The 27,260-nt window shown below is 42.7% G+C and overlaps 1 protein-coding gene across 1 annotated transcript; it reads right to left on the bottom strand.

Annotated features, from left to right (window-relative positions):
• Nucleotides 1–89: 89 nt before the first annotated feature.
• Nucleotides 90–26,125, bottom strand: znf507 (zinc finger protein 507). Its single transcript, XM_004539837.3, has 7 exons — nucleotides 25,975–26,125; nucleotides 20,343–22,664; nucleotides 18,101–18,218; nucleotides 17,878–17,986; nucleotides 7,506–7,610; nucleotides 2,718–2,852; nucleotides 90–1,756 (listed from the first exon to the last, which is right to left on the bottom strand). Exons 2-7 carry the CDS (start codon nucleotides 22,659–22,661, stop codon nucleotides 1,303–1,305), a joined length of 3,240 nt encoding a protein of 1,079 aa, XP_004539894.2. The 5' UTR covers nucleotides 22,662–22,664; nucleotides 25,975–26,125; the 3' UTR covers nucleotides 90–1,302.
• Nucleotides 26,126–27,260: the final 1,135 nt, after the last annotated feature.

The raw sequence follows: 27,260 nt of genomic DNA, 5'->3' as shown, positions 1-27,260 counted from the left end.
CATTCATCGTTTGAAAGAGCTGGGCTGAGGTCTGCAATGTCTGCCCTCCTGCCGGTGAGAGGACATGGGACTAAACACCCCAAAACACGTAGACTTAAAAACTTTATTTTCACATCCACGTCTTCTCATTTCAGGCATGTTCAAGCTGGGACAGCGGCCGCTTCAAGCCGATACTAGAAAGTTTATATTTTTAAAAACACTGACAAAAAGTGGAAATGTCCTTATAAAAATGTTATTATATACATCATAAACAGCATGAGCTATAAAAATACCTTCATTGACAAGTCTTAAAGTGAACCTAGCACCATAATCACAATCGAGTGATAACTGTGTCGCATTCAATATGACATAAACCGGCTTTGAACCATCGTTGTATTACAACACGAGCCCCGCCAATCCCAGCTTCCCTTTTTGTTATTCCTTTTGTCGACATGCTTTTACACCAACTGAACACTGGTGACGATCCAAAGGCCACTTCCTGCTTTGCTCCAGTCAACTTACGCTCCACCTTTGAGAACTATCAGGGTCTCTGCTAAAGAAGCTACTTAACAAACAGTAAAACTACAATAAGAGCCACAAAAAGCAGAACGAAAATATAACAAACATAGTCGTTTAAATTGGCATAACGGAACTTAACATGCATAAAATAAACAGATAAATATTGAAAGGTTTTTTTAAGCTGTGGTAAATGCCTTTGTAGGCATCGGTGAGTCTGCACCTCCACTACTTGGCTAGAGCTTCAACTGTCAGATTAAATACATTAAATACACTAGCAATAAAAGAGCTGCCTTAGAATCAAAAATATATGGATTAGACTTGAAAATATGGAAATCTTTTGTGGTTGAGGGATCGCGTGGTTTTGTGAGGTATGAACACGTCCCTGTAGAGTGGAAAAAAACGGACTTGAGTCGAGAGCTCGGGCTCCTCCCTTGAAAGCAAAATCGCTTCCCTACAGACACATTTTGCGTCATTTAGTGTGTAATTATTTGACACAAATATTAACGGCTTACAGCCCTGTCAATCGTTTTTTCAACATTCCTTTCGAAAGAACATCGTCAATAAAACATTTCATCGTTTGTTCTGAAATGTGTGGACACGAGTCATCGCAGCCTTACGAACGTAACCTCTTGATGCAACAACCGAACCAATCAGAGTACCGCCACTGAAATGACTGGACTACTGTGATGCAGTAGATTGTTTCCTCCGCCGCCGCCTCGCTGACGGACAGAAACCTCATGAAAAGCTTGTGAAAGCACAGGGTGGGCGTCAAAGTCAGGATGGGGAGGGGGGAACGTGCATGTGTCACTCTGCTGTTTGGAGGCTTGCTTGTGCTTCTGACTGCTGCTGTTCTTTGTTCAGGATGATGCTGATGATGTCTCCCTCGTGCTCCTTCATGTGCTCCATCAGTCGCTCTTTGCTGGTGGACTCGAAGCCGCAGATGCAGCAGCAGAACAGGAGCACACAGTACTCCATGCCGGGGCCTGGCGGGGGGAGCTGGCCCGTGCGTGGATGGCTCTGGGACTGAGACTGTGCAGGGTCCTTCCCCTGGGGGCTTACGGACTCGGGGGACCACTTTGAAGGATCTGTGGGAGATGTGGAGAAGCCCACTGGGCTGTCAGCTGACAGAGCAGCTTTAGTTGCTGATGTGGGTGTTAGCGGTGGATCCGCTGTGCTCTTTGCTTTGTCCTTTGAGTGCGGGGACACTGCCGGGCGCTCTGCCGCAGACTCTACCACCGCAGATAACTTCTGAGGAGCTCTGAAAGAAGCAGAGGGTAAAATCATGAGAAGAAAAATGTCACCCTCAGCGTTTGTACGGGACTGGAACTTTACAGGCTTTCGTTTCCTCCCCCCAAAAGTAAAAATAAGTGCAAAGTGCAGACTAACACAGTTGTTTCATTTTGTGGTTTTAGAACATGTGTAGAGGTCAGAGGTCAAATGTGACATGATATGCTAAATCTTTATATGGTACTTAAACAGCACAATACACAGCACACTTGTGAGACTCATAGTTTCCAAGTTAAAAGGCTTTTTGCCAATTTTCCACCAATCATCATCAGTCACTGAGCACCTTCGTGGATGCAAAGCAAATTTTAAATGGGACTCAGAGGTATACAATATTTACAAATTAAAAATAATTACATTAAAATGGCTCATAATACTGTAAACAATCCAGCAACATTTCCAAACAAACTTGCTCAGTGCTTTTATTATTATACTGTCATGAACTTTAACCTTTAACACGCTAACTGAGGCCTGCAGAGTCTGACGTGGGACGTCCAATCCTAGCAAGACTGTGGCATTGTGTTAACACATCTCATTTTTATTCATCAGGTATCTGATCGGCAGCAACACCCACCCTCTTAATTCCTATGGAAGCAGTGAGGACTGCATAAAAGTTCAGGAAACGTTTCCCCAGTGCAGTGCTTGCATGTGCATGCATTGCCAGAGCAGCATATTCAGCATGTTTTGCACGAAACCCTGCACACTACATCCTTATAACATGAAATTACAAATGATGAAGGCAAGTAGCAGAAAGTCATATATTCTTAACAAAAACAGAAATATAAGCGAGATATATCATTATTATTACTAAAACCATTATAACCTGTATAATCCCAGGACATGAAGATCACTGCCAGTTGATTTACTGTTGACATTTACAAACACTGAGATAAAACTTGAAAGAAGGCTGAAGGAACTGCAGTTTGTGTGCTTACCGGCTGCTCTGGGAGATTGCCTCGTTAATGGCTTTGTTAACCTGCTCGTAGTTGTAGTTCTGGTCTCCGGCGTGCTTCCACATGTGGGATTTGAGCGATGGCGGGTGACTGCACACATAGCCGCACAGAGAGCACCTGAAAGAGAGGAGGAGGAAAAAAATAAGTAAATAAATAAATAATGGAGGCAATATGAGAAAGGAGTGAGAGGGGCTCAAGCTGAAGATGATTTAATGTGTGTACTGAGGTTTTACTAATCCTTCTCCTACTTTCTATCAAGAGGAATCATCCTGACTGAACACTCCACGGGGGACACCGAGCTTGAGAGACAGAGACAAAGAGGGGAGAGAGGAAATCGGATTTGCAGCACGCTGCTGGACTCATTTGTCAAAATTAAAAAGAATTATGGAGTTTTAGATCTATTCAAACGCTTTCACTTGCAAATATCATTAAGGATAAAGACATCATGCGCCCTCCCCCCCGAACAGCTGACTGAACACGCTCAGAACATGTTATTTATAAAACAAGCCACGATGTCGTTAAAATGAAATCACATCGCAGTAGACTAGTGTGTGATAATGGCCCGTTTCTTTCTCCCAGTTACTGACTCACTTTAGAAAACGTATGCTTCGGCTCCATCGTCGTCTCGAAGACGCGATGAGGGCCAGTTTATTCCGGAAGCAGCAGATGCTTTTTGACACCACCAAGAAAAAAACCCCCACGATCTTTTTGGAGCTGACAGATGGTTTTGATGGTGCATTTAAAAATGCTCTCTTCTGCTCCATTTCACAGCGTTGTGCTTTTGTGTTGCTTCGCATCACGCTTGACGCCTCGAGGCCTCAAAGAGTACCGGTAATGAGAAATTTAAAACTAAATAAAATAACAATCTCCACAAAAGGATCGGGGAAAATCTATAGCCAATTAATCCAGCCCGTCAGCATCCCACAAAGACTGAACCAACAGCCGTCAAACAGCTGCCTCTGACAGGCAAAGTCAATCAAACTCTGCCGTGTTCATTTGTTTGCTTTGCTTCCTTTCTGCTGCTGAGAAAACTGACAGCACGGAGCCAACGACTGGAACCAGATCCACCTTCTACAGGTGAAAAGGAATTTTAAATGGAAATGGAGTAATGTGACACACACACACACACACACACACACACACACACACACACACAGGTCACCAGCAAAGGTACCGTCATACCAAGTCAACCTCACAATTCTGTAAATGTGACAGTACTTGCTTTTTCTGTGGTGCTGTAAAAATCACAGACTTTAGTTTCAAGTCTTGAGTCACTCGTGGTTTCTTTATACTTTGTTTTCAAAGAGTCAGACTTTCTTTTATTTGTATAGCGACCAAATCACACCAGTCGCCTCAAAGTGCTTTATACTTAAGGTAGAGACTCTACAGTAATACAGAGAAAACCCGAAAGAGGCGACCCGCCGCATGAACAAGCGCTCGGTGACAGTGGGAAGGAAGAAACCTCCGGCAGCACCAGGCTCAGGGAGGGGCAGCCATCTGCTGCGCCCGGTTGGGGGTGAGGAGAGGAAGCCAGTGGTTTTGGTTTGTTTTTGAAGGTGCAACCCTAGAATAAGCGTGTCCCCCGAGGGGGGAGTGGTGACTGGAGCAGACTTCACTCGACATGTAGGTGAAGGAAACAGAGGTGATGAGGAGGTGCCGTGTAGAAATGCAGAGATGGAGCAGTTTTTGCAAACAGGACAGAAAAAGCTGCAGGGAACGAAGAGGTAGTCCACCCGTGTGGAGGAAGGTGCACACAGGTGGACTACAACAGGTTGTGTGTGCCCAGTTCCATTCATGATGTAAACAGGCTCCTGTTACCGCAAAATCTAATAATGCATCACTTTTGCTGCTTGTACAAACCTGGGACATTTTATTTGTCAATGCTTGGTTACATCTGTGGCAGATCTCTCTCCATCCTCCCTCCACGTTGGGCGTGGCTCCCCGTGATTGGCCCTCTGCTCTCGACAGTGAGCCAGCATTTAAATCTGTGCAGCGTCACAAGAGATTTGCTCCAGTGTGATAATCCCTGAAACCCTGAGATCCTCGACAGAAACCCGTTAACTGTTTCTGCCTCACAGCTGGAGACAAAAGGTGATCGAGGGCTTTGTGTTTGGGCTCCTCGGTGTGGAATGACCTGCCCGAGGACATCCAGTGGCTTCCTTTTAAATCACTGCTAAAGACTCATATCCTCCATTTTTGGTCATTTTTAGTAGGGCTGCTCAATTAATCGAATTTTAATCACGATTACGATCTGGGCTTTCAACGATCATTAAAAATGACTGAGCCGATTATTAGCCCCTCCCTCGTTTATCCGCGACACCTTAAAGGCCGGTCCGTGAAAATATTGTCGGGCATAAACCGGTCCGTGGCGCAAAAAAGGTTGGAGACCGCTGATTAAGAGGACCCGAGGGAAGCTCGGAAAACTAAGCAGAAGTTATTTGGAGAGGAGAGTGACTGCCGCTGGTTGAAAAGAGAGGTAAAAAAAACTTCAGTGGTGTTGCACACTATTTTATATTATTTTTTAAAGTCATTATTCAATACATTGTTATTGTTAACCCTTTAAAGCCGGTCAGAGCAGCACGCTCGGTTTTGTGTAACTATTTTTAAATCCCTGTAGAACCTGAACCGTGTAAGCTAGCGCAATAATTTGTTTTGCGTATGAAACTTACATCTTATGTCATCAGCTTGTCCTCGGTCACGGTTTCCTTCCACATAAATTGCATAAAAAGCGCTTGCAGGAACAAAAACATAATATTCCAGAAACACGCTTTACCGATCCGATCAGCTGTTCGTAACACTTCGCACATTGAAACAGAAGTCACCGCTAACTATCACATGTCCGCCATTTCCTGCCCGAAACCGGAAGTGATGTCATTTTCGCGGAAAATGTAGTTTTTTTTTAACTTGTAGGCCTTAAAAGCCTATACTGGTCATGTTTGACTTTTCTGAATAGTTTCTGGGATGCTTAGAACTCGAATTGCACAGCTGGAAATAGTTTATTTTGATGCACATGCTGTTTTCTTTGCAAATTTGCATCATAGGATTGTTTTTTGTTTTTCCTGCAGTATATAAAAATTGCTGTATCTCCAAAATAAAACTATGAAGACACTCAAAATTAATTTCCTGTTGTTGTAAACTATTTTTTGCAACTTTTTTGTATTTAAAGTTTTGAGGGATAAACCTCTTAAATTTCTCCAAGTAGAAATATATGTTAAAAAACAAAAACGATTTTCAATTTTTTTTGTAGTTTATTGCACTTTTTTGCAATTAATGTAGTTACTATGGACTTAATGCATACATATTATTAAAATATGGGCTATAACAGTTGTATAGCAACTTGAAATGCTCCCACAAATGGCACTACAACATGTAAAAAAATAATATAAGCTCTGGCGGACTTGGTTCTATGGTAGGTCTTAAAGGGTTAAATAAATATCGTCAAATAATCGAGATCTCAATTTCAGTGAAAATAATCGTGATTATCATTTTAGCCATAATTTTTAGTATAGATTTTTTTATTTTAACATTAATTGTAAGTGTGGAATCACATTATTATCTTATTTTGATGCTGCACTTCAGTCATTTATAACAAATATGTAAATTTCTTTGGTAATTTCTCCCACTTTGTTTTTTTATTCTGTGTTACTGGGAAGCCTCTGTTACCCTGCTATACAAATTATTATTATTATTATAAATCGGAAACTGAAAATTCAGACTGTGTCTTGTTAGTTTTAATTGAGTATTTGCAAAAAGGACACTGTAAGGAGCACCAGCAGTCGCAGCATGTTATGTCTAGCGTTCTCGCTGGGACGCCTCGCTTCAGAGCAAACAAAAGGTGTGAAAGTCACCAGAAAAGTCAAGATATCTCATCCTCCTACTTTACTTTTAAAGCAGTCCGTCTCCCTCAAGTCCCTCCTCGTTATGAAAGTGCTGCGCTAAAGAGAAAGAAGGCAGCGTCTGTGCCATTTTGAATGTATGGAAACGAGCGTTGAAGCCTCGCAGGTACCGAGGACAAGTGCTCAGTGAAGTGGAAATCAGCAATCAGAGTCTCGCTCGGGGTTGAGGATTTAACATTTTAAGGAGAGTCGAGTGTTGACTGCCATTCACTTTCTCCACCCGCCATCCACTAAACTTGCAATCAGAAGCCCACTTCTTAAATCTCCGGACTGAGAGTGCACGCACGTGGTCACAAACAGGTTCTGACCCACACAGGTAACCTACAGACCTTTCAAATAACACTTTAAAGAAAATCTAAGGTCATATGTTCCCAAGTAAACACAATGCTGATTCAAAATCAACACTAGTGTAAAAGTCTGAATGTGTTTATTAACGTGCAAAGGACACAAAACATTCAACTTGATTTTCTATACCGGCGGGCTTCTTTAGGGTTTCCTGCTGGAGTCAACTGATTAATCTCATCCTACTAACATATTTAAAAAATAAAGGCTGAAAGGGCTGAACGTGGGCGATGACACATTTTAAACGGATCCAAACTAAATTTAAGACGCAGCTGGCTGCATAAATTTTATGTTTTATCGACTGCACTGTTTTCACCCACCTACAGACTGCCGTCTTTGTCTCTGTGAATTTTGCCTCGACACTGGTTGAAACTACAGACTGGAGTTTGGAGGTAATTAGATTAGAGCACGTGTTCGTAACGCAGCCCGCAGCTTCTTCTGGACACACACAGCTCTTCCTTCTCACCTCAGAAGTGCAGCGGTCATTGTTATCATCGCTCCCTGCGGTGGGAGCGTGTTTGAAGTGTCTCACCTGTACTGCTCCAGCAGCTGCACGGCCTGGTGCTCCTGAGGGTGCCTCCTCATGTGGCTCTTTAAACTGTTCATGTTGGTGGTGGCAAAATCGCAGCTGCAGCACCTGCCGGGGGCATTTAGAAAGAAAAAAAGAGAGATAGAGACAGAGCAGCTTATTTAACTGGGAAATGCAGTTACAGAAGCAGCATTTTGATGTCAGTGTGTTGAGATAAAGGACTTGGAGCAAAGCAGGCAGGACATTCCTACTTTAACAAAAGAAATAAATCAGTGTTTTCTATTTCCTTACACTTGCACTGTGGCTGAGTGATGAAACTGGCACTTCCAGTAGCTTAGAGGCAGATACGGCACTGTACAAGGATTGCAGGAAGAGGATACACTCGACTCGCTGCCATCAGCCGCACAGCATTAAAGTCTCACACACACACACAGACACACACACTTCATTTTTAGGTTAATTTGGCTCAAGCTACAAACTGGTTTCTCCTGTAACTACAACAACTGCAACATGTGGGCTGGATTAATTGCACATATTAATATTCCAGCAACTGTAATTCAAGGAGAGAACAAACTGAGTTTATCATAAATTATTTATGGAGCTTTGGTTTATTGTGTGCTACATGGAAATGAATGTGGCCTTGCCCCGAGAAACTTAAACTTGTAGAAAGGTATCGCTTCCCAGTTTGGAGCTTTTGAGAAAGCAACAGGGTAACTGTAAATTCACATTAAAGCAGCTTTAAGAGTATTTGTGTTTCCTTTTCCTACCAAACTTATTTAAACATCTTTTTTTAACAAATTATTTAACTTTACAGATGCTGAGAGGCAGGTTTTGACACATTAGGTCAGAGTCTAGAAAATTGCTTCCCCTGTCTTCTGACTTTATGCTAAACTAGGCTAAGCTACGCTATGGTTGCTAACACCCAGGTGTTGACAGTATGCGGGTCACCTAGCATATAAAAGGGTAGTTATATTGCTGGGTAATGATTTGTGCAACTAGTTACATGAGAAATGAGAACAGAAAAGTACTTGTTGGCTGCTAACGCTACTAGAAATAAGAGCATTTAGGAACCTAATAAACGATTATAAGCTTACAGCAGAATATCAGAAGGTTTTCAGTCAAACCATTTCTTCCCCATAAACAGATAAGATAAGTACATTATATTTCCAGCTGTTTATTACCACCAGCACAGTTATGGTAATATTATGGGCAGACCCCGGAACGACCAGCAGGGCTCTGCAACAGATCTAACAGGGATCCTAATAAACTACAGTATGTAGTGGGCACTATGTTTTCATACTCGTGTTGAACGGTTTGACGAATGAATACTAATAAGAGTTTCAGGCATGATAATGGGCATCTTTGCACTCTGCTGTTTCCCTTCAAGTCCTTCTGTAATGCTAACAGATGATAGCAGCGATGGTATTACTGTCAGTGTTACTGTATAACGTTCAGACCTCATACTCAATTCCAATTATGTATTCCAACTCCTAACTGCACGGATTTCCTCTAACAGCTGACGGCCTGCACAGGCAGAGAACAGCTAGCGAGTTAGATTCATTTGTAGATTCATAGTTTTATTCTTGGACTCCATGAAAGTATTTTCTCAGAATTTAAAGTTCAAATTAATTCCATTTTATTTATTTTTTTACTAGGCCTTTGTGCAGGTAGATGTTTATCTCCCTTTGCACTACCCTAATGCAACTTTCTCTTCATTTGATACCCCAAAATGTTTAAGTGGTTGGATCTTCTGGGGGATGAGATGAACAGATGCCGACTTTCAATCAAGTCAAGGGTTAGAAAAGACAAAACTGCCAGAACCTGAGAGCCTACGTGGCCCAAACGTAACATTTCCTTCATACTGACCACATTATTTGAAACATTGACCATGTTTAATATGAATACAATGTATTGTCATGTAAGGTTTTCCCTGGACTCTATGACGCGCACCCTTTGATTCAGAAGGCTGTGGAAGCAGGAATAACTGAAGTATGGCTGTAACAGTTCTCACATCACTGTGGAGGAACGTTTCCTCACACTTTCTTTTTCAAAACAACATTGCTTCAATTAATTAAAGGTCTGCAGGTATTTGTTTATCCACCGCTCTCCTGAGGTCCCGCCACAGCATTTTAATGAGGTTGAGTCTGAAATTTGACTGGGTCACTGTAATTCTTACGTTTTCCAGTCATTCTGTTATAGATTTGCTGGTGAGTTTGGGATCGTTGTCCTGTTGCATCACTATTTCGGCCAAGTTCAGCTCGACTGACATGTAGCGTATACTTTGGTACACAGAGGAGTTCATGTTTGACTCAGTGACTGGAAGGTGCTCAGGTCCAGGGGATGCAAAACAAGCCCAAACCATCACTCCTCCGAAAACTGTGATTGGAAGTTTGCACGAGTCGTGTCTGCAAACCTGAGCCGTGCTGCCATGTTTAGAGAAACGAGGCTTTCTCCTGGGAACCCTTCTAAACAAGCCATACTTGTTGTGCTGCAATGAACCTGAAAATTCGACATGCCAACTGAGGCTTGTAGAGTCTGGGATGGAGCTCTGGGGTTTTTGCAGCTTCTCTGACCTTGGGTCTGACCTTGGGTTCATTTTCTGGGACGTCCACTCCTGCCAAGAGTGCAGCTATGTATTAACACGCATCAGAGTGCTTCAGACAAGCAAACTGGTGAAACATCTGCTTTTATAGGAGGTGCTGATGATTAACCAAGCACATCTGATTAGCAGCACCTGGCTGCTACTTGCCTTTACAATCCTATGGAGGGAGTAAACATTTACTTCACTTTCACATGACTGTATGCAGCAGAAAATAAAACTAGGCAGACCGAGCCTGCTTTAACGGTGATGTAATCATACCCAAAAACAAAGGAGCAAATTTAAACCAGTGTACGATACTTTGGTGAAACACTGCATACATCAGAGCGCACAGCGGCCGTGCACACAGCACAGTGTTTGATTACATGTAAAAACATCGCAGCCTGTGCATATTTTTACAGTGACAGTCTTCTGTGTGACTGATGTGCTGACTTTCAGCTTTTATTGGAGGATGTTTACTTCCAGCTTGGGTGTTGAACAGCACAGAACTGTAGCCCTGTCATTATCCTTCTGCGCTGCACTCGAAGCTGAAAGTCTGCGCTTCAACCTCCAGTGTGCTGGAGCACAGAGCCAAAGCCACAGAAAACGTGGCAGCCCACACTGTACTGCTGTGACATGACACACGTTCAGATGCAGGAGCTTCTTTCTGATATTAGACACTTTAAATGTGCAGTATGTGCATGTGAGCAGGCAGAAATGTGAGTTTTGCCAGTTTAAGTGTAAAAGTAAAAGGGTTGACCTTTACGTGTTGACATTTAATTTAGGCCTTTAATTAACAGTATTCTCATTATGGATTAATCTGCCCATTGACTTCTTGTTTAATCGAGGATTTGCTTTGGTTACCAAATGTCATAAAAAAGTGAAAAAGTCAGGGTACAGTTTTCTATCGCACACCTGAAAGAGAAAAGTGGAAGCCTGACATTTGAGAAGCTGGAAATATTTAAAATTAAAAAAAAAAAAAAAAAAGGAAGTCCAAATTGATTTCTGTGGACTGACTAGTCACTTCAGGTTCACTTTAATTTCAGGTGTAATTTGATCTGTCCTCATGAAAGCACGAGGGTAAGGGCATAACAAGCATGCAGGGACCTGCTTCATCCAGCCACTCATTTTCCTCACTGCCAAAATATTAAAAAATCTCCTGTTTCCACCTGTTTACTTTGTGCTTTCCTCAATATTCCCACCTGCATGAGCCAGCAACACCCGACTCGGCATTCTCACACAAGTACCTCACAGGATTTTTGATCACACTGACTCTAAACTAAATTGGAAGCTGCCTGACCTTTACAAGAGCGAAAAGAAATCAGGCGAATATAATTCTGACTTTAGAGCACAAACGTCAGCGCTCTGTTAAGAAACCAACCTAAAGTTTGTGCTTTGAGTTAAATCTGTGCTAACACAGAGACAAAGTGAGGGCACTGTGTGACAGAGTGTGCCTGTGCCCACACTGAGATCGCTGTGCTGCTGGGAGCATTTCTAGGTGATTACTGCCCTCTAAAGGACCAATTTAAAATGACATGCAGAGCTCAAGTATCTCTTAAAGTAATAGGACATGAATGAGAATTAGCAAATAGAATTTAAATAGCTCAGTGTGCCTCAAAGGGGAACTCAAAACTAAAAAAAAAAAAAGGCTGTCGCCATGCAGAAGTCACAGTGAGCTCTAAAAGTCCTCTTTTCACTTACAGTGGACACCAACAAACCCTTCACTATACACTCATGCAGAGTTTTATTTCTGACATGCAGGAAAAGCCAATTTTATGCAACTTGCATCAAACGAGACATGCAATGAACCTGAGAAACTGGAGCGCTTTCAGTCTACTTCCTGATGTATCAGCGTCTTGCTAAAGGTCATATAGCATTCCTGCAACCAGCATTATTCTGTACATTCAAATAAACAAACACAGCATGACGGCAAACACGAAGAAATGGAAAACTTTCCAAGCATGAAGAGCAGAACGTGAACAGTTTCAATGAAAAAGCCGCAGCATTTGTTCCCCACCAAACCTGCTGTCTCAACACGGGGGGTCAAGTTTAACCCAACACACCCCCTACAAACACACACACAATTAATCAACGATATCTGCAAAAGCTCTTAGGTGGTTTTAGGAACTTTAATATTCATTATAAAGATCAACTTTATCTCTTATAACAATGCCATACTAGAGGTTTTCAGTTTCCCACCACTACGAAGGATCCTCACTGAACAGAGGGCGTGGCTTATGACGCCTAGAGTCAACAATGTAGCTTTTAGAAACCTTCCAAGGCACCTCAACGCCCACTCACATCTTGCTTCTGGTTACTACAATAAGTCACATGATAGGGCGAGGCAAGGTCTCACAGTAGTTCCACCCAAAACCTCTGATGGTATTGACCCAAGCCTTTTTTCACACCATGTGAGGCTCATGATTAATAGTAGGTCAATGATCCTCTTAAGGGACAACCTCCACTAGGGTTTAAATACCTGATTTTAGAGCTGAAGAAGCTACTTGGATGAGAGGTGAATGTCTTCACCAAACTTTCTGTCCAAGCTCCTTACACTACCATGATGTGGACACCTACGTGAAACACAGAAAATGTGTTTTGCTTTACTCAGAGACAAACTATTTGACCCTGAGGGGAAAAAGCCACTAAGGCTACGTCCACACTAATCGTTTTCTCTCCGTTTTGGCCTCCCGTCCACATTGGAAAACGGTGCTTTCATGGAGCAGTGTGGACAGCGAACCCGGAGCCTTTTCAAAAACGATGACACATTTTAGTCATGTGATGCAGTCATGTGACCAATTAAACTAAGATAGCAGAGGGCATTATACAGCAGTTGTTTTGTTTGCCCTCAATTTTGACTATTAAAGATTAATATCAGTCTGTACATGCTCCAGAGAGCTTTTCTTCAGATTCTTTAATTCTCACTCGCTTTTGCAACTTTGTACTTTTGTGTTACTCGCAGCAACAACTCCACCTCATTGTTAGTCCACTGAAAAAACTTCAAAGAGCCTGAAACTAAACAAACGGCAGACAGAAATGAGGCAGGTCGTATCCTCTTACGTTTCACGCATGAGCAGGACTGGAACGTAAGTGTTTTTCGGCCGTTTCAATGTGGACGCACAACTGTGAAAACGACTGAAAACACTACTGCCTGCAGGCTGCCTTCGCGCTACCACCACTAAAGTATAAAACAGGCATAAAACATGTTTTACACATTTTTTTTCAATAATGTATGAAATATGGGCACTTTTATAAGATAATTTGATAATTTACTGCTTTAATTCTCCTGGAGAAAAGCAGAATCTGACTGTGAAAATCAAACAGTCTGATAAACTGTTTGCTGTTCTCTGGTCGAGGGATGCATCTTCTGCTAAGACGACAGCATTCAGATTTGATCGGCTTTCACAGCTGGTGAAGTTTTGCTGTTTCCACTCTTTTTTCCATCACTACATTAATCTCTATTAGGGCTGCCACAAACGATTATTTTGATAGTCGACTAGTCACCGATTATTTATGCGATTAGTCGACTAATCAGATCATCATCCACTGGACGTAAAACTACAGCTTATTGCACCAGCAGCATCTGCTCTTATATAACTATCATTAGCTTACAGCTTTAAGCTTTTAAGGTGCTAACTAAAAATAAAGACAAGATGATAGTTTATTCAATTTTAATGAAATTTGCAGATTGTTTCGGTGAAGTTTAATAAACTCCTTGCTATCTAAAATATAACAGGACACTGGAGTATATTCTCCAGCATCTCACACTTCTGATAATCAGCTGTCTGCTTGACGTTTATTCAGCTGTGTAAAAACTATAACTTTAATCTCAGACAAACCGATTTACTCAGGAACAAATAAAATACTAAAAAAATAAAATAAAAAAGCCAAACAACAACATTTTTAATTTATCTAAGTGACTCATATATATTTAACCTGAGTAGCGAAAGACGGCGGTGGGTTTGAAAACAATTTGCCGGGAGTCCGGTGTTCTCACCGCGCTAGTGACCTAGCCCCCGGCTAGCTATCGAGCTAGTGGGTAACAGACGTCTCCGAAAACGTCGGAGCGCTTTTGAAAATATGTGATGTCTTGATAATAAACTGAGCAGATATTTGAGGTTTACACAGCTACATTCTCGGCTGAAAATATGTTAAACGTTTATTTTGTGACCCAGAAAGAATAATAAGAGTAATATTAAAACTAAGTAGCTGCCGCCATTGTTGGAAACTAAGCTGGGCCGCGCTATGAATTCTGGGACACAGCTGCTTCTTCTTCTTCTTCTTCGGGGTTTAACGGCAGCTGGCATCCTTGTACATGCAGTGCTGCCATCTTCTGTTTCAGTCCGTTATTACACCCTTAAATCCTGCTACTTATTCCTGCGTCTTTTGGGATCTTACAAAGCTTCAAACGACGCGTCGACTATTAAATCAGTCGTCGACGATTTTGATAGTCGACGTAATCGTGACTAGTCGACAAATCGTGGCAGCCCTAATCTCTATAAACACTTATCATCTGGCGCTGAACTGTGAGAACAACAGAAAGCATTACACTGGTGCTAGCTTCCTGTTAAATCCAAAAATTATTTTAGGATCCACAGACTTATGTGTTCTCAGTTTCTCTGTTCTAATGTACTGCTTGACTTTAATGTTTCTGTCCCACGAGGTCAGTGGAGGTTAATAAAGAAGATCGTGCCGTTGCTCCAAAAATCCAGAAAAACCTTCCTCACGCGATCAAATGTTCAGCTTCCACTGACAGATGGAAATGTCTTCAACTACTCAAACATCTTAACACTTGCTACTTATTTTAACAATTTTTATTTTAATAATTAATCCCTATTTTTTTTTAAAAGAATCCTGTTGACTTGAGATTTTTGTGTATATCATGTTTATCTTAATAATCTTATACGTATTCATCTGCACACACGCAATGAAGCAAGTCTGAAACAGGAAACAGAATAAATGTATCCAACTTTGCTTATTTTCTATTAATTTTTAAGCTGAAAATGTCAAACTGTGCGCGTTCTTTGAATCATTGTAGCTTAGTAATGTTTCAAATGAATACTCACTTCACTGCGCTCATAAATGATTAAACATCTAATAAAAACTCCTCTAGGTTTACAAGAAACCATCAATCCCATTTCACCCAGCGTTACCGCCACAGGCTAAAGGCATCGCAGGCATCACTAAGGGGCTACATTTCACTGGGAATGGGTCACACCCCCGGGAAGCTAAGATGAGAATTGGGAGCAACAATCTTATGCTATTTTTTTGTTTGCACTCTATGCATCAGAAACTGTTAAACTATGATTCTGAAAGCTTTGAAAGACATTTGCAGACAGATACATTCAGATAAACAGTGGAGATATATTGTTGGTCTGTTGGTTTTTTCTTGCATTAATGCTTGCATGACGTTATGAGCAAGATCTTACTGGAGCCTGAATTTCAAACAGGACACGTATGAAACAAAGGCAGGACCACAGAACTTTATGACGTTTGGAAAGGGTGTGGTATTGTTCCATATCGCTTTATAACTTATTTACTATCTTTTTCTCACTCGCTATCACTCATTCTCATACATGTTCTGCTGTTAGACTTGGGGTTGTGCAACAGCTCGCTCAAAGTTCAGTTTGCGCAGACTAACATGAACAGGAACCTTTACAACCAATATTTTGTAAAACTAAAAATGATCAAGTTCAAGGTCATTCTGAAGAAGCTGCTCTGATCCTTCTCTAGCTCTGCACACACAAAAATATCATTAAATACACTCACAGACAGATCACTGTCAAAAACCAAAGGGGGAAAAAAGGCAACTATGTGTTTTACCACTTAAACAATGTGTCACACTGCAGGAAACCTCAAACAGATGACAGAAAAGCGATCAGTCAGCTCTGCGGGCCGTTTGCAGCTGTTGATTCACCATCTTACCCTTTAGTAACGATTTGTTGTTATCATCAATCACTCGCAGATATTTCCCAAGACTGTCTGTTTCAAATTCACTGCCGACGACGTGGCTGACGTTCTGATTTGTTTTTTCACACCCAGCGGGTCCAATTTCCATAGAAATGTAAGATTTCTGGGGAAATTGGAGAATCTGTAGTGATTTGCTGAGAAAACCCTTCAAATCTACAATCTTCATACACATAAGACCTCAGCATTAATGCTGGTAGCCGTGCTGTCTGAACGGCCACGATCATTAGTCATGTAGACAAACTGTATTGTTCGAGTGAAATATGTACAGTGTACCGTTTCACCCTTACAACAGCCAGTCACACATATTTTTCTTCTATCTTTAGTTCAACATTTAGTAAAAAAGGTGAAATTCTATGAAAATAATCTTTTTTAAATGTTCCCAGTAACATTAAGTGCTGCACAGAGTGCATCATAACGAAGCTGCTCCCAGCTCGCTGTAGTTAGTGACTGTGCAAAAGACCTTTTAGGTCCTTTAACCCTTTAAGACCTACCATAGAACCAAGTCCGCCAGAGCTTATATTATATTTTTACATGCTGTGGAGCCATTTTTGGGAGCATTTCAAGTTCCTATACATCAATACAACCATTATAGCCCAAATTTTAATAATATGTATTCATTAAGTGCATAGAAATTACATAAATTGCAAAAAAGTGCAATAAACTACAAACAAATTGAAAATCGTTTTTGTTTTTTTAACATATATTTCTAGTTAGAGAAATTTAAGAGGCGTATCCCTCAAAACTGTAAATACAAAAAAGTTGCACAAAATAGTTTCCCACCACAGGAAATTTATTTTAAGTGTCTTCATAGTTTTGTTTTTGAAATACACCAATTTTCATATACTGCAGGAAAAACGAAAATAAATATTATAGTGCAAATTTGCAAAAAAGCAGCATATGCATCAAAATAAACTATTTCCAGCAGTGCAATATGAGACCTAAGCATCCCAGAAACGACACAAAGTCATAAAGTCAAAGATAACTTAAAAACACCAGTATAGGCTCATAAGGCCCTGATGGTAAAAAACTACATTTCCGCAAAAATGACATCACTTCCGGTTTCGGGCAGGTGATGGCGGACATGCGAAAGTTCGCTCTGACGTCTATTCCAACGTAGGAAGTGTTACAAACAGCTGATCGGATCGGCAAAGCCATGTTTTTGTTGCTGCAAGCGCTTTTTATGCAGTTTTTGCAAAGCTATATGTGGAAGGAAACTGTGACCTAGGACAAGCTGATGGCATAAGATGTAAGTACAACTCCTCCGGTGTCATGTGCAAAAAAAATTATTGCGCTAGCTTATGTGGTTGCAGAGCTACCGCGATTTAAAAATTGTTACGCAAAACAGAGCGTGCCCGCTCCGACCGGCTTTAAAGGGTTAAAATAACCCTCAGCAATCCAAGTGCTCATCAATGGTAACGCTAAACTAACACAATATGCATTTATTCATCTCTACGCATATCCCATTTATTCATTTGTATCCATCCCTCCGTCCCTGGAGTTACCTCAGGTGTCATGGGGCAAGAGGCGGGGCATTTTTTGTTCCTTTCTTTAAAAACAAACAAACAAACAAACTCAAATCTTGGCAATCAGGCGACAAAGAAAGTAAAATGCACGACCGGCCGAAGCACCACAAAGACTGTGGGTGTTAGATTAGCAGGTGTTAACACAAGGCCACTAATTTTACTGTTACTAACATTACATAAAAGGTTGGTTCTTACCACAATGATTAACTTCATTTTGTAGACAAAGTGAAATTTAAAAACTGCTAAAACTTGGCTAGTGGGAGGTGAAATGAGCAGATGGCGCAGGTTTTCTTTCACAACTCACCGATAAGGTTTGTCAGAGTTATGAATGCGCCGGTGGTTCCTCACCCCGACGTACGTAGAGCTGGTGTAGTTGCACACGTCGCACTTAAACATCTTCTGTGGACTACCTTCTGTAAGAGAAGGCAACGTAAACACACCTTTACAACTTGTTGAGAACAACACCGAGCCGTCAGCCAAATATCGTAACAATTAATGGTGCCATAAAAACATAAACCACGTCTTACCTTCATCTGTGACCCGCTCCGTCTCCTCCATTGCGGCCGCCGTCTCAGCGACTGGTGTGAGCATTTCCACGTCACTGCTGAAGCTGTGGTGCTCTCTTTCATGGTTTCTTAACTGGCTCTAAAAATGAATAGAAACAGCGATACTGTGAGATTTCTAAGTAATTATGATACACTGAATGGATTAAAAACAGCTGGCAGATTTCCCCAATGATGCACTTTGTGGTCTTTATTAGGCATTTTACCTCACACCTCAGGCACAGATATGAGAATAGGGGGCCTGCTTTCACACCTCCCAATTAGCAACTCTTAGCGTAACTCCCAGATCTGCTGGAAAATATGATGAACTTAATAATCTCTGCTGCAGAGAGGCAGCGGAGCCCGATGATACCAGTGGAATCAATACTTTTATCCTTTGCCTGCATCCGACTGCTGCACACTTTTCCTTGCTAATTTATCAACTCAAGCTTTAATCTATTATTACCGTTTGATGACCGACAAGAAGAGATGCTGACAACAGCGACTCGGTGAATGTTGCAGTGTTGGGTGAAGATAAAACCAGAGGCATTATAAGCAGGAGGAACACTCAACAAGTCTTGAATAAAACAGACAGCTGACCCAGCTCTGCCAGCATTGAACTAATCAACAGTCAAACTTAGAAACATGTCAGCTAAATATGAGCAGCCTGACACTATTCTAGCTAACTATTGGATGTTCAGTACCCCCAATTCCTCCTGTGCATTTCAGGATGCTTTTAAGCTGCAGTTGGTTTTTTTAAATCAGTGAAATAACAACAATATTTATCTCAATATAAGGAATAAAAATCACAGCATCAACATACGGACTTGAAAGTTCATAAGGAAGCTCCTGGAGGGAGATGAATGAAACAAGTGGAGCGGACATGAGGGATTGTACAAAGAATGGGAAAATGTGTTTGTCCCGGCAAAAAAAAAAAAAAAAACTGACCAAGACAAAGAACCAGGACCCAGGAGGGCAGAAGTACCAGCCTCTTATTTGTTTCTACCAGCTGACACTGCATATAAAACACAGGGACACGACCACGAGGTAATAAACACACGATGCACCAGCACAAGCATAAATGCTGGCAACGACGGCGGCCACTCGTGAAGGTTACGTCGCAGGCTCTACAAAGATTATCCGAGTCTAAATCAGGCCTTACCTCCAGAAGACTCGATAAAACACACCCAGTACACACAACTGTTTGTGTTGGTGGCAACAAAATATCAAGGTGACAAGCCAAACATCAATAAATGCTGGCTATGATTATCACAGTGCCATGATACAGCTATTGTGTGATAGCCAATACTAGACAATTATTATTGATTATCTGTGTAACTGTGTTCCCCTGCTGTCCATAATTTCCCTTTAAGGAGTCATAAAATAGTAACTCTGACAAAACATGACAGTAAAATCGTTTGGAGTCTCTGAATACAAATATATATGTATTGTATTTACACCTGAATACGTCTTTATAACTGCCTCACTACGAGAACAACAGCGAAACACAAACATGCCATAATCACACATGCATGCTTTCAGTCAGTCACATGGAGAAGATCGCCCACCATGCCAAGTATGTGCGACACATTCAACTGTAGCGCTGTGTAGTTCATCATTCATATAAGTCAGCGGTCCCCAACCCCCGGGCCTCGGACCGGTACCGGTCCGTGAGTCTTTGGTACCGGGCCGCGAGAGTTGAGGCTCGGGTGTGAAATGTCTGGTTTTCAGGGTTTTTATTGGTTTTCAGCGTTATTTTGTTATCGTTTTTATCGTTAACTCGGTTTTCCTGGGTCTTTTCACGTGTGTTATGAATAAATCTTCTTTTTTTCGGTACCGGTACTAGTTTTATTTAGTTGTATTTATCCGCGACACCTTAAAGGCCGGTCCGTGAAAATATTGTCGGGCATAAACCGGTCCGTGGCGCAAAAAAGGTTGGGGACCGCTGACATAAGTGATTATTGTGCTCCATTTGTTCAACACTGATGCTCTTGATACCCCTTTTACACCCTGTTCTTTGTGATAGCTTTACCTCACATTTCATCCCTTCTGAATAAAGTAAGATAAATTCACTCCTACAACTACAACAATGTCTTCTATAACTGAGGAGTCCTGGTCATTTGCACGTTCTCTTCCACAAATCCTCATCAGAAAATCCTCACATGTGAGATGTTGGAAAGAAGGAGGTTAGATTAAAACATGTTTCAAATGAAAGGGCCGCACTCACCTTGTAGTGGAAGGCATCTGGACACTGCTTGCACTGGTACATCCGGCTCTTGCAGTGGTGGATCATGTGGTTTTCCAGGTCTTTGCTGTCTGTGGCGATGTGCTCACAGATGGGACACTGATACGGCTCCCTCTGCCTGTGCACCCGCAGGTGCTGTTTAATGTAGCCCTTGTTGCCACTGCTGTAGCGACACAGGCGGCAGCGATACGGCCTATCGCTGCCGGGGATGTAATCCACCAGACTGCTGTCAGGAGAGCCGACCAACCCGTCCATCCCTGGAACACTGGAGCACACGTAACTGCCCGCTCCGTTCGCCGCGACCACTCCAGCTCCATTTTGGAACTGTGCGTTATCTTGAAGCTCTTTCAAGATGTCTTCGTCCGAGGTGTTCTGGTCTGAGCGCTCCCTCAGTCTTTCAATGACCGTGAGCAGGGAAAGGCTGATCCCGCCATTAGCTGCAGGCCCGTCGTCGTCTCCTTTGCCCAGGCCCAGAGATCCTAGAGTTTCCTCTCTGCCCTCATTACAGTTCAGCATAGCTGCTGCCGTTCCCACGTCAGAGGCCTTCTGTCCGGCTGCAGCCCCCTCTGTGGGTTTCTGGCCTGCTTGCGGGCTCTGCGCCTGTGCCGGAACGGTCTTCAGAGCTACCTTGGCGCCAGAGTTGGGCAGCTCGGGCGTCCTCATAGGCATAGCCACGAGGACCTCGGCAGCCAGCGAGTGGAGGCGGAGAGACTCCGAGTGCGTCCTCTTGCGACCAGCTGGGGGGACGTTTTCATCCCGTGGAAGGTCGTTACTTTTAGTGATGGAGGATTTGATATCGGCTCCTAAATGCTGGCTTTTGTTAGTGTTCCCCGGACTGTAGCAGAGGACCACCTCATCTTTCACACCTTCCACATGTTCCTGCTCTTCTGCTTTTTTCTCCAGCAAGCTCTTATCCCCGTCCACATCTGGGCTGAGAAGAAGTGGGTTAGAGGACATGACTGAGTCCTCAGCTGAAGGAAGCCGCTCTACGATCACATTGATATGGCCGGCGCTGTTGGGGCTTCTGTTGATGATCTTCTGAGCCGATGACAGCAAGCTGTCGCTCACAGAGGTGCTTTCATGGTGACCGCCTAGCTCCACCTCCGTCGCTGCCTCAGTGGTCACCTGCACCTCCACCACGGGCTCCTCAGACGTCAGATCTTTGATGGGGTACTCGTCCTCTTCCTCTACTGTTTTTGGACTTTCACTGAGATGAGAGCCTTGAAGATTCAGCACTTCCTGTTTGTCCTCGACAGCCACGGGCATGCAGAGCTGCAGCTTGAAACCGGTAGGGAGCTTTTGCAGGCTTTTATCTTGAAGAACAACTATTTCCTCTCTGGCTGACGCATTGTTAGGAGCAGCTTGCACCTCTCTCTTTGCAGAACCTCCGTCTTCATCCTCAAAGATTGGATAGGAGCAGTCGACGAGGCCGGCGTGCTTCCAGGCATGGGTTTTCAGCATTCGCTGCTGACTGCAAACATAGCTGCAGATCAGGCAGCGGTACAGGCCATACTCCTCATAGCTGTACCACTTCTTCTTCTGTGGTAACTCCTTAGCACTGCTCACTGAGCTTTTCTTCACTTCGGTTCCTGCGCTGCAGTCGTCACCTGTTAGATCCACATCCTGCTTTTTTAAAACCTCTTCCTTCGCCTCACTCACCGGGTACTTTCTCTTCTGGTTGTCTCCATTGTCAAAGTGCATCCTGACGTGCGCCTCCAGCTGCTCGTGGTCTCTTGAGGTAAAGTGACACTCGGAGCACATGAGGATGAGGTCACTGTGCTGCTCGTTGTGCTGCTTCAGGTGTTCTTTCAGCAGGGGCAGTGTTTGGGCGAGATGGGGGCACAGGCTGCACTGATAGCACGTCACCGTCCGCTTGAGGTCGCTGCTGTTGGGGTTGGCAGCTACCTCTGCCACCGTGGTGGTCACGTTGTTGTTATCATCACCTGACCAAGGTGAGGGAAGACTGCTGTCATCTGTGCCGCGCTCTACTCTCACCTCATCCTTATGGTTCCTTTTAATTTTCTTACATATAGAGCCGCCCCCCTGCTCAGCTCCCCTTTCCCCCACTTGCAGCGCTCTTTTCTGTCCCCCTGATGTGCAGCGACGCTGGGGCCGCTTCTCCACAATCTTGCTGAGCTTCTTTATGACCCGGATGAGAGAATCATCTGCCGTTTTCTGCTGAAAACCGTGAGAGGATTGCTTCTCTTTGGTTTGCCGTGTGTGGGAGCCCAGTGCCGCCGATGTGGAGGAGGAAGACGAGGCAGCGGATGAGTGTGTGATGGCATTAGTGATCTCCTCCATGACCTGGAAAACAGCAGAGAACAAAGTAATGAGTGAGGAATCTGATTGGTGTTACACAGTAAACCTTTTAAGTAGATGACCTCATTTATAATATAAATACATTTTTAAAAAATTAGAGCAAAGAAGTGTGGCCAAAAATGTTAGACATAAAAGACGGAAATAGCTTCAACATCTGAAAAGTGAAACCAATGTGAAAGAACATCCAAAGTGCATTATTTTTAGTGGTAGACAGAATTAGCAGGACAGCTACTATTCAAGGCCGCTGCTGGTTATTAGACGTAGGAATCCCCAGATATGAAACTGCTATAGTTTGAACTGGGGAAAGACATGGTGCTGGTCAAGGCTCCACATCCATCATCTGCCCTCAGTGCAGTTTTTCACTTTCTCACTCTGCAATGCAGTGTTTCTCTAACTGTGGGGCACAGACTCAGTGCAGGTCAATGCAAGATAGGGAAATTTAAAGAACCACCGTTTAAAGCTCCATCTCTGACCTCCTGCTACCCACAAGACCCTCAGGCAGAGGTCTTTTGTCTGTTCCAGGGACCGCGCCGAAAACAGTGCAAAGTGTTTGAAGTTGAGGCCTGGAGGATGAGGAACAGCCTGCCCGGGGAAATCCCGATCTTCAAGTTGTGTCTTAAAACATAGTTTTACAAGAAGGCCTTTCCTTTGCATTTCTCACAACAGTTATTTTTGGTTTATTCGGATACTCATGTAAAGCACTTAGTAACATGAAATTTGAAAAGTTGTACATGAATACAGTTATCATGTAACACAGTTAAAACACAGTCATACGTTCAGTTTAAGAGATCTAAGACAAGAAGACACGACCAGCATCTGTCATGTTTTTCAGTTCGTTCCACACGATGATCTTATTTTATTTTACTGCGCTTTCATGAAGCCCTTTTTTGTCCTTTTCCCTTGTTTCATTGTTGCGAAGTTTTTCTGTAACGAACAGAAACTGGCTCATTCAAATTTTTACTAACAGGCCACAGCTGAACGTACACCAGGCAGTCACGACGGTTGACTGGTTCGATTTTACTCGACTTGCAGCTGTTGCAAAGTGAGTTTCACTTTCTTCTTCTGGACAAAGTCCCAAAGTGCAGAAAAACAGCTTCATTCCAGCACCAATCACTCAGAGGATCAAATCATAGCTTCACCATTATTTTTTCCTTCATTATTTTTGCAATGCTTACCCGTTCTTAGCGTTTCCTCTGCAGAGTGTACATATGATGAAAGACGACTTACCTTCCTCAGACCAATTCTACCTACAAGTACAAATAAAGCAACCTGTAGCTGTGTGTTTGGAAAGAAGAAACAGGTTTGCGGTGCTGCGTGTCTTTGACGGTTTGCAAAGAGTAAACAGTTAAAACGATCTCCGAGCAACTGAAGATTATGTCATTCTTCGTTTCGGAGCTTGATGAACATCATGTAGCAGGTGTTGGTGTAGTGAAACGCTGTGGACAACAGTGGACCATAACTTCAGGACTTCTTAGGTGGACGATGATGAAAATCTGACACGTATTTACAAAACAATGTTTCTGTGGCCTGAATGTTGAACCGCTCGCTGTTGCGAAGCGTCCATGTTGCTCGCTACAGCTCTCCCTCATCGCTTCTGCTGTATGAAATCAGTTTGAATCAACACACTGTTTGGATTCCTCCATCAGCTGACTGTGGCTGTGGTGAATGGCTATGGATAATTAATGGACTGTGACCACACTCTGCGACACTTACTGGCTTCACTGCCAAGAAGACAGACACAGAAGATCTGTATCAAACCGCCTCATATCACGATTTCTGGGGGACTTTTGCCTTTACTGGAAAGGACAACTGCAGAGAGCAGCCTTTTGGCACGTGGGTCACCTGATCAACACCTGAGGGTCAATCCTCATTTATATATTGTACATATAGTAACTTGTTATCCATCCCTTATTTCATAATTTACTCCAACATCTTCACACTCTGCACAACAAACATGCTGTGTTGTTGTCAGCACTGTCTGTTGTCTATCTACACTCTCACTTCCTCATATGTGTACACATACTTACTCAATAAAGCTGATCCCACATTTCAGGCTTAAGCTCCATATTGGATCACATCTACATTTTTATTTATTGAATCACTTTTTTAAACATTCAGTTTAACTGACCTCCTTCTTGTATAGTATTTATTTTATTGAACAAAAACATTTGTGTTGTTGGATCCGACATATCCTGTTGATTCATCATATAAATGCGAATTTTATGCTTTTTAGAAGGATTAAATTGTATGATGCATTCCTAGCTAGCTATAAATTGGATGATCTTGTAATTAAAAAAAGGTGTTAACTATTAAAAAAAACCTCTTGTGTGGCACACTTTGAGAATCACTGCCACACAGACTGCAAAATCATTTTGATCTTTCTCTGTCTTTTAAAATAAATCTGTACTAATGACATTTATCACTTGAGTATTTACCAAGAAGTTAGTGAGAGGAAATCAGTCAATCGACTAATGGGATAAGTGTGACAGCTTAACTCATTCCTGATAAGTCCTGTCCCTGCACAGTCAATACAGACCTTGTGCACCATGTGCATTTGTTTACATGGGAAGCTGAAGAGGAAACGGGCACAACTGCTCTGGCTGAATTCCTTCCATCTCCACATGACATAACACTGCCCTCCTTCTCACTTTCTGACCACAAACTTCCTCTTTCTCCTACTTCTGCTTCTGTGTGAAAACATCAAAACATGTGGAACAAACACATGTTTTGATTTCACCGTGGTTTTCCATGGGAAGGAAAACCACGGCGGGATGTTGTAGTGCATTCATCCATCCAGCTGAATTTTGAATTCTGTGATGAGGAGGAATTCAAAATAAGCTGCATCCGACTCCTTTTTATGCGCCTGCGATCAGTCAGCTTCTCTCTGGACTCCATCATGTGCTTTAACCCGTCTCAGATGAGCACCTGTTATGTCAGGATCTAAAAATATTCCATCCACTTTCACTCCCCTGTAGGACGAAGTTGCACACAGCCTCTCGGTGTGAGCTCTCACACAAAAAGCAGCCTTTTACCCGCTGATGTGAGCCAACACACTGCTGCCTTCACGCTACAAAAACACTTTCACGTTTAAAAAAAAAGGGAAAAGTCAAAAGGATCCTGGCACACGCTGTTAGCTCCGCTGTTAGCCTCACAGCCTGCTAGTCAAACACACACACACGAGTCTCACACACTGCTAGCAGAGAAACACATGAATGTACAAGGACGCGTCCGTGCTGCTGGTGGTTAATGGGTAACGGAGGAGCGCGAAGGTGTGTGGAAATAAAAATATACTCACGGACACGGAGAAGTTTGGCGCTCTTTGTCCTCAGCACATAAACCGCTTTCTTTTATTCGTTAGCCATAAAAAGTGGCCCCTCTCTCTCTCTCCCACATTGCAAAATGGCGAGGATGGAATAACAGTCACGTGATTCGGAGTTTGAGTCAGGTGACCGACGCCGACCGACGATTGACAGGCTGTCTTGCTGTTGCCTTCAAGTGCCCCTCGTAAAAAGCAGCGCTTTTTAACTTTTCTTACAACCTAACCAACCAGTGCGGTAATTTCCACAATAAAGAGCATTATATTTTTAACTCCTTAAATTAAGACGATAACCAGAGGCGTTGCTTGAGGCCCAGGCCAGTGGGGGGCCCCTAAAAGCTGACAAACTTTATATTTTTACCACCCTAAGGGGCCCCTAGCTGCCTTTACTCAATCTAGCTGTCAGGGGTGTGCATAAAATAAATGCTGTTTGTCTGAACTGTGGAAAACTAGCATCACATTATTTATTTTATTTACTGTGATATTTAATATTAAAGCCACATTTTTGGTTTAATTGATGTCAGATTATGGTAACAAACGTAAGGCCCTTGGGGCCAGAACCGTCGGCAAAGACTGATATCCGGCCCACTGCATAGGTTTGGAAAAGAAGAAAACTCTTCTTTCTTACCCAGCAGATTAACTCAACACCAGCCACTTAATTGAAGTGAAGTCCAAACAGCTCTCAAATGAGCATAACCTCCTCACTTCCTCTGTCAATCTGGTTGGGTCTAAGTTTAGATTAATATCTGCCACATTTTTAAAAATTGTCACCTATTTGGTACACCGGGGCCAAATTACATATGTGCAACTTCAATGGAAAGTTAGATCTGAAATCCTAAATAAAACATTTCCAAAGTTTGTGACACCTTAAGAGTTTCTGCTCAAGGCTGTGTGTGGAGAGGGGTTAAATTTTGGTCATCTCAGGCACGCAGCTCTTGCTATGAACACAGAGGCTCCACACTCCTGTTATCCAAGCCTTCATCTTGGCAGAGGCAGCCAATCAGAAGAAAGTTAGTTCAAAGGGAGAGGGCACAGAGCTGCTTGTTTCAGACAGAGCATGAAGTGAGGGGGTGCACCAAGACCCAGTGTAACTGAACTCTGAATTATGCAAATCAACTCTGAGCAGAATATGCAGAAAACATGAACATGCACCGGCAGTTTGTGCCTCTCACTTAAAACGTTCACCCACTAGTTGATGGAAGAGATGTTGAGAGGGCATAACAACCACTCTCTAACCCAAACCAACAGGAACAACCTGGTGCATT

The sequence above is a fragment of the Maylandia zebra genome, linkage group LG1 (assembly GCF_041146795.1).
Source record: "Maylandia zebra isolate NMK-2024a linkage group LG1, Mzebra_GT3a, whole genome shotgun sequence".
Taxonomy (NCBI): Eukaryota; Metazoa; Chordata; class Actinopteri; order Cichliformes; family Cichlidae; genus Maylandia; species Maylandia zebra.
Note: the sequence above shows the minus strand (reverse complement) of the source record. Positions and strands in the feature narration are given on the sequence as shown.

Bases quoted from the DNA above. Each gene is read 5' to 3' on its own strand.
- znf507 (XM_004539837.3), bottom strand. From the start codon at position 22,661: ATGGAGGAGATCACTAATGCCATCACACACTCATCCGCTGCCTCGTCT. The intron at 17,987-18,100 runs GTAAGACGTGGT...CTTCTCTTACAG, and splicing joins GGAGCGGGTCACAGATGAAG to AAGGTAGTCCACAGAAGATG. The intron at 2,853-7,505 runs GTGAGACACTTC...CCTCTCTTTCAG, and splicing joins CAGCTGCTGGAGCAGTACAG to GTGCTCTCTGTGCGGCTATG.